The sequence below is a fragment of the Pinus tabuliformis genome, chromosome 7 (assembly GCF_031772625.1).
Source record: "Pinus tabuliformis cultivar Carrire ecotype Pingquan chromosome 7, CPIR1, whole genome shotgun sequence".
NCBI classification, from domain to species: Eukaryota; Viridiplantae; Streptophyta; class Pinopsida; order Pinales; family Pinaceae; genus Pinus; species Pinus tabuliformis.
This window is the reverse complement of record NC_142293.1, coordinates 204,909,717-204,918,234: the sequence shown is the minus strand read 5'-3', so window position 1 is coordinate 204,918,234 and position 8,518 is coordinate 204,909,717. Positions and strand designations below refer to the sequence as shown.

The window sequence follows — 8,518 nt, the reverse complement described above, 5'->3', positions numbered from 1 at the left end:
TGTAGATGGGGAGACATTTTGGCTCAAATATAAATAACCACACCAAGGCGCTACTAAATCCTCATCATTAGAGATGAAAATATGAATATATTATTTTTTTTTAAACATACAACAGAGAGATATAAATAAAAAAATGAATATATTAAATATTTAGTTCTAAATAAAAATGAAAATTTTCACTTGTATCAGTCATAACAACTACGTTGAATAATAATAACACAAGAATCACAAGAATCACATTGCCAATTTTAACTTTCACAGATTGCCATTTTCCAAATCTCTCATATTTAAATACAGACAATAGCGAAAAAAGGTCTCTAAGTTTTCAGTAGAATTAAGAATGAGATGTGTATATATGAGACAATCAAAGAAAATTACACTCAAATTATTTTTTAACTTATTAATTTCTTATTTTTAGAATTATTTTTTAGTAATTTAATTATATTCATTGAAATGAAATTTTATTGTTATTGGTTTTTTTTAACGACAACATCGGAAACTACTTTTCTCAGCAAAGCAGTGGAAGACTTTTGAAAGACTTCTTTTGACGTGAGCGTTGTGAGATTAAATAATACTTTTTTGTGATGATTGATGCCTTGTCCTTCACCTTTTCCCCTCTACGTTCACACTATACACTACGCCACTTTTCTCAGCAGTGGAAGACTTTTGAAAGACTTCTTTGATGCCTTCTCCTTCACGTTTTCCCCCTGTCTTCTCCACGACGCCACTTTTCTCAGCAGTGGAAGACTTTTGAAAGACTTCTTTGATACCTTGTCCTTCACGTTTTCCCCCTTTCTACGTTCACATTATACACGACGCCGAAACACGCGGTTTCTCTCATTATAAATACTCACTCACTTCTCCACCTATACTCACTGCATTTCTCCCCTCCCCTCTCCCAGAGGCTGCGATTTCAACCACCATGCCCTCTCTTTCTTTTGCTTTTCATCTGCTCTTTCTCCTCCTCATCTTTTCCTTCACCCCTGGGAAAGGATCCCACTCTTTCCACAATGACCACCAATCCCTGGTGGCATTCAGGAACCTCATTGCCAGCGATCCACATCATTCCCTCGCAGATTGGACTCCCGCCAACCCCTTCTGCAACTGGACCGGCGTCACCTGCAGCCGCCGTCATCCAAACAGAGTGGCCTCCCTCGACCTCACTCTGATGGATCTGAGCGGTTCCATTTCTCCATCGCTCGGCAATTTGTCGTTTCTCCGCACGCTCATTCTCAGAGGCAATGAGCTCACTGGTCATATCCCGCCTCAATTGGGACGCCTCTTTCGTTTGAGGGAGCTCAGGTTGGACCACAATGGGTTGGACGGAAATATCCCAACTCAACTCTGCAGTTGCAGAAATTTGACTTTTCTGGCGCTCTCCTTCAACAACCTGACCGGAAATATCCCGAGCGAGTTGGGTTCCCTTCCGCTTTTGCAAAAGCTTTACTTGGGAGAGAACGAGCTGACAGGTACCATTCCCTCTTCCTTGGGAAACCTTTCATCGCTGATTGAGTTGGGTTTGGAAGCCAACAGTCTCACCGGTTCCATTCCGAGTCAACTCATCGGCTGCAAAAATTTGACTATTCTGGATCTCGGGATCAACCATCTGACCGGCAATATCCCGAGGGAGTTGGGTTCCCTCCGGCAATTACAAGGACTTTCTCTTTTCAGTAATGATTTGTCAGGTCGCATTCCCACATCTTTGTCAAATATGTTAAACTTGCAAGATCTCAATTTGGCGGGAAATCAACTTAGTGGAGAGATTCCAAAGTTTATTGGAAATTTCTCTAACTTGGTATTACTCGGTTTAAGTGATAACAAGCTGAGTGGGACCGTGCCAATAGAGTTGGCTAAGTTATCTTTTCTTGAATTTTTACTTTTGAATAACAATCAACTAGATAGTGGCAATGCTATAAACATGCCTTTTCTTACTGCTCTTACTAATTGTTCTCACTTAAACTACCTATGGTTGCACAACAATAAATTAAGTGGTGTTTTGCCACTTGACATAGGTAGACTTTCTACTAATTTATCTATGCTACTATTATCAAATAATAAAATACAAGGAAACATCCCTCTACATATAGGCAATCTTAGCAGCTTAACCTTCTTAAATTTAAGTGAAAATTTTCTAAATGGTAATGTTCCACCATTAGGAAAACTTGTAAAATTAGAAAGATTGTATTTAAGTAACAATAATTTAGAAGGAAACATCCCTGACTATTTTGAAAGCTTACAACACCTTGGTCTCTTGGACCTTAGTGGAAATAGTCTTTCTGGAAAGATTCCAAATTCTCTTTCACTCCTTAAACAACTAAGAAGACTCCATCTTCATCACAATAACTTATCAGGGACCATACCTTCCAGCTTAGGAGATTGTATAAACTTGGAATTGCTTGACCTATCTCACAATAGGCTCTCTGGAAGTATACCACATGAAATTGGGAAATTTTCTAATCTACAATTCTATTTGAATTTGTCATGGAATTTATTAGAAGGTTCCTTGCCCACAGAGATTGGTAAAATTGCAATGGCTCAAGCTATAGACATCTCTGTCAATCAATTGATTGGGGCAATCCCCCCTGCACTTGGAAGTTGCAATGAGCTACAATTATTGAACTTATCTCGCAATTCCTTCCAAGGGTCTATTCCAGAGTCACTTGGAAATTTACAAAGCCTTGCAAGTCTAGACCTCTCTTTGAACAACTTATCAGGTATAATACCAGTGGTCACACTCAAGAATTTGAAAATGCTTCAAAGCTTGAATTTGTCTTTCAACAATTTCACTGGGGAAATTCCAGAAGGAGGGTTTTTTGCAAATAGAACAATTGTCATGTCCTTAATTGGAAATCCTGGCCTTTGTGGACCGCAAGTATTTCAACTGCCTGCATGTCAAACACCAAGACATCATTTTGCACTTGTGAAAAGATTGATACTGCCAGTGAGTGGAGTTGCTGCTTTTATATTATGTTGTTTACTTTTGGGATTCCTTTGGAAAAGAAAGGGATTCCTTTGGAACAGAAATATGCTTGTGCAAAACTTTGATTCCTCACAAGCCATTTTGCAAAGGTTGGAGCACAAAAGGATCTCATATCAAGAGCTTCATATAGCAACTAATGGATTTGCCGAGGCCAACTTGTTGGGAACAGGGAATTTTGGTTCAGTTTATAAAGGAATTTTGATTGATGGCACACTTGTTGCTGTAAAAGTTTTCCATTTGCTAAAGGACAAGGCTGAAAAGAGTTTTAAAGCGGAATGTAGCGTCTTGCAAAAGGTTCGACATCGGAATCTGGTGAAAATCATAACCTCATGTTGCAACATTGATTTCAAAGGATTAGTGTTCAAATTTATATCTAATGGAAGCCTGGAGAAGCATTTGTATCCTAATACAAATGACAACAATGGTGAAGATGCATGTGAAATGGGGCTAAAAACAAGATTGGACATTGCAATAGATGTGGCCCATGCCATCGAATATCTTCATCATGATTCATTTGTGCAGGTAGTGCATTGTGATTTAAAACCAAATAATGTGCTTATTGATGAAGACATGTCAGGGCATGTTACAGATTTTGGCATTGCAAGATTAATTGATGAAACCTCTACTGAGTCACTTACTTCAACACTTTCTTTGAAAGGATCTACGGGCTATATTGCACCAGGTATGACATTTAGAATGTTAAATGTTTGCTTTTCATTTCTAAATGTCTCACCAACATTTTTGCATGGAACAATAGAGTAAAATTTGATGAATGTTATCTTAAATGCAGAGTATGGATTCGGTCAGCCAGTGTCTACCAAAGGAGATATTTACAGCTATGGCATTTTGTTGTTGGAAATGCTTACGAGGAAACGACCAACTAATGATATGTTTTCTGGAGACCTGAACTTGCACAAGTGGGTAAATCTAGCCTTTCCAAGCAGCGTTAAGGAGGTAATTGACAACAACCTTCTTAGGGAGGTGGAAGGAGATGAATTTGAAGAAAGCAATGTATTCAATTGCATATCTTCTCTTATACAGGTTGGTTTGGTTTGTTCGAAAGATTCACCCAATGAACGACCAACTATGAGAGATGTGGTAATGGTATTGGAGAACCTTAGAAATGATTTGGGGGCAAATGCAATTGCTTCTAGGAGATTAAGGCAAAGCATATCTAATTTGCTTAGCAATACAAATGCAACAAGGAGTGATACACATGCATCAAATGCCCATAGTTCTTCCTCATTTTAGTTTGTGAAAATTACAATACCAGAAGATTTCAATATTTCCATTGTGCATACAATGGCACTTGTTTTTTTTTTTTAAGTTATAATCGTTGAAGTAAACTTCTATTAGTATTTATATTTATATGTCTGCATTATCAAAATAAAAAGTACACGCTTTTGTGACATTGCAACTATACATTTGATTATTTTATTGGCCATTCATAATGACAATGTTTTTAATTGTCTCAAATTAATTCCATTATTTAATTTTCTATAAATGAAAGGATATAATTAGAAAATAATAATCATCTATAACTTGTAAACACATTTTTTTAGATGAGTGAATTGATTTTATGAATTATATTGGATTTTAATTACACTTTTGATATTATTTTTAATTATTTGACCAATCTTTTGTTCATATTTACTATCTATTTATGATTATTATTAATGTGAAAATTAAATTCTTTAATAACACTTTATTAACCAAATGAAAAAATTATATCTTAATGTGATTTATTACTATTATCCATGATGTCAATATTCATATCTACAAAATAAGAACCTCTCTCACAAAAGGTGATATGAAACTAATTGTATTATCTTTAGAGCACAAATTAATGGATTAATATATTACATTTAACGATAACTAATTTTTTTATGTCATTAACAATAATTTAAATTTTGAATTCCCATTTAGATGTGATTTTTTAAATTTTCATGTAAATCAAATTGATGAAACATCAATAACAATTCTATTCTTTTAAATATATAATTTGATCCATTTAAATTTCAGTTATATATAATTTGTTTATATTATCAATAAAAATTCAAAAGTTAAATTCTAATCTTACATATGATTTTTTAATTTTCTTATTAATGAGATTAGTGAGCCATTAATGGAACTTGATGGTGAACTGTATACAATGCACGAATATTTAAGTATATAATTTTGATCTAAAAATCATGTTGAAAGACATGAAAATTTATGTTACAAAATTATGACTTGTTATAATTTTTAACAATTTAGAACTTTTTTTAGTTATATTATAATTATATCATATATAAATTTTATATCCCCATACATTGTTGGAGACATGTCTGAGAGATTTCCCTACCCTTTCAATTCAACCCTTCTTTTCTTCAAAGGACTCTTGTTGACCATGTAGATATTTGTCTTCTTATAACAGGACTTCTTATATTCTAGAGAATACTTCAATTTGATAGTTAATGTTATTGACAAAAAATGGGATATGGAAGATGTTTTATTCTATGCTCCTATTAATAAAGTAGCGAGTGATGAAAGTTAAGGCTTTATGCTAAGTTGGCCTCTCTAGCTTCAAATGGATAGAGGTTTCTTGAATATGGTATAAATATGTTATTATTTCAAAACCATAAATCACGTAGATTTCATTTCACAATTTTCTAAGTGGTATGTTCATCGAATTTATCTCAAAATACCTTATTAGGATCTATTCCAAATTCAATTGGAAATTTGTAGAGTCCTACGAACTTAGATATTTCTTCCAACTCCCTATTAAGGACAATTCCAATTCCTCTGGAATTTGAAAATGTTTTAGTATTTGAAATTATCTTTCAACAATCTCACTGGGGAAATTCCAAAAGGAGGTTTTTTTATCCAAAAAAAAACATTTTTCATGTCCTTCATTGGAAACCCTATCTTTTTCAAACCCACAAGCATTCCAATTACCTATCTCTCAAACAACAAGAGATCATTTTGCATTTGTGAAAGAGTATTATTGCTAATGAATGTAGTTATTTTTGTTGTACTATGTTGTCTACTTTTTGGATTCATTTGGAAAGGAAATAAGTGTATGCAAAATGTTAATTCCTTGCAACATATTGTCTAAAGGTTAGATTACAAAAGGATCTCATATGATGAGCTTCACATAGCAATTAATAGATTTTCCAAAGCCAACTTGTTAGTAATGAGGAGTTTTGGTTAATTTATAAAGGAATTTTAGCGATGACACAGTTGTGGCTACATAAGTTTTCTAGTTGCAAAAGACAAGGTTTTCAAGAGTTCTAGATTAGAATTTAGTGTTCTACAAAAGGTTCAAAATTGATATCTGGTGAGAATCATCACTTCATGTTCCAACCTCCATTTTTAAAGGATTAATGTTCCAATATATGTTTAACAAAAGCTTGGAGAAGCATTTGTAGGGATGACAATAATGGTGATGTATGTGAATTGGCTTTGAAAACACAATTGGATATTGCCATAGATGTGACCCATGCGATGGAGTACTTTCATCATGATTCTTTTGTTCAAGTGGTACTTTTTTATTTGAAATCTGATAATGTGTTTTTGGATGAAGACATGATGGTCCATATAGTGGACTTTGGTATCGAAAAATTAATGAATGAAACCCCTACTAACTCACTTCAACATTTGGTTTGAAATAATCCATGGGATAAATTGTCCCAAGTATGACATTTTAGAACATTAATTTTACTTGTTTTTCCTCATCAACAGTTTTTGTACACAGTGGTAAAGTAAAATATAATGAGGGTTGGCTTCAATATGGAGTATGGATTAATTGAGATAGTGTTTACCAAAGTAGATATATGTAGTTATGATTTTTTTCTTAGTGGAAATGCTTACTAGGAAGCAACTAATTTTTTTGAGATAACATGTTTTTTTGGAGATGTAAACTTGCACAAGTGAGTGAGCTAGTGTTTCCAAACACAGTGAAGGAAGTATTTCTCTTAAGTATTTTTAGCGAGGTGGATGGAGATGGATTTGTAGAAAATAATGTATACAATTACTTTATGTGCCATGAGTTAGTTTGATTTTCTCAAAACATTAAACCAATGAATGAACAACTATGAAAGATGTGGTAATGATATTGGAGAACCTTAGAAATTATTTGGGGGTGATATGTAGTTGTTTCACCTTAGATCTGCGGCCTAGGCATGCAAGAGAATTTGCACCCAAACCAAGAGAGATTCCTCCCAAAACTCGTGCTCTTTCCTACTTGCTTCGTTGCCTCAGATCCACTGTCTTTTTTAGAGGTATTTCTTTGATGTTGAATACATTTTGATGTGATTGGAATAGCCTCCAACTCTTCTTTATTTATACTCTCACATGTTGCTCCATCACACATTAACTTGGGCACATTCTAACCCTAAGCCAAGCTGCTCAATGTGCCAAATTAACTTACAACCACAAAAAAAAAAAAATATCTCCACTTCTAGAGCGCCAGTTTGAGTGATTTCCGCTACCCCTTTCTCCTATAAGGGTCCTCTAACACCTCCATGTGTCAAATCACACAACCTCCTCTTGGTTTTGGCCCCTGCTGATGGGTAAAATACTCCAAGATTGGGTTCCACGCCCACAAAGCACTTTTGTGGTACTCCAACCTCCAAAACCCTGAACATTAGGGCTTTAAATATCTCCCAAGCTACCAAATCCCAACAAGATGGAGTTTATTCTTTTCATGGTTATGCTCAAGATGAGCCTCTTGTAAGTTCTAGTGGACTCCTATCCAAGTGCAGGTCGATTGAGCACCAAGAGATACAATAGGCACAATAGAGAGATTCTCACGATCTGATCCATGTGGAGGTAAGCATAAGAGAAGGACAGGCCCTAAACATTCACATGTTTTGTTCGAAATAGTCAAGATTACTTCTATCCATATAAGGCTCTGGATGGACTCCATGTGGAGGTAAGCATAAGAGAAGGAAAGGCCCTAAACATTCACAGGTTTTGTTCGAAAAAGTCAAGATTGCTTTTATCCACATAAGGATTTGGATGGACTTGGTCTTGATGTTAATCTAAAATTAAGAAATCATACGCTTCTCAATGGATTTGCACTAGATGTATTTCAAGTAGAGAAATCCATGTAGGAAGATGTTACAATCATAACCTTCTTAATGGATTTGCACTAGATTTTGGAGCGAAACAATCCACATAGGAAGATGTTACAACCAAGGAGATCAAAGCATTGTTGCAACAAACTACAAGCAATCAAGATGGATTGTAGTAAATATAACTTATTACACACCAACAAATTCCCTTTAATTATTTCAGTTAGAATTTAGACTAAAACACATTGAATTCGCATGGTGGAAGCCCACTCTCTAGAGAGCTTTTGGAATAGAAAATCAAGCAGACTTATTCTGAGAAATTTTGACAGGGGTTAGGTGAGATAGCTTGGGAAATTATCTGATAAGAAAGAGATTCTGTTGGGTATGAAATTTATTAGTCTTCACACTTTTCGGTCTAGGAATTCAATGCATATTTTTGCAACATCACACAGGTTGGCAGTTACATACAATAGCTTTTCCA

General features: G+C 34.8%; 1 protein-coding gene across 1 annotated transcript; it reads left to right on the top strand.

Annotated features, from left to right (window-relative positions):
* Window positions 1-868: 868 nt before the first annotated feature.
* Window positions 869-4,314, top strand: LOC149246571 (uncharacterized). Its single transcript, XM_089457974.1, has 2 exons — window positions 869-3,662; window positions 3,771-4,314. Exons 1-2 carry the CDS (start codon window positions 923-925, stop codon window positions 4,229-4,231), a joined length of 3,201 nt encoding a protein of 1,066 aa, XP_089314100.1. The 5' UTR covers window positions 869-922; the 3' UTR covers window positions 4,232-4,314.
* The last annotated feature ends 4,204 nt before the right edge of the window (window positions 4,315-8,518 follow it).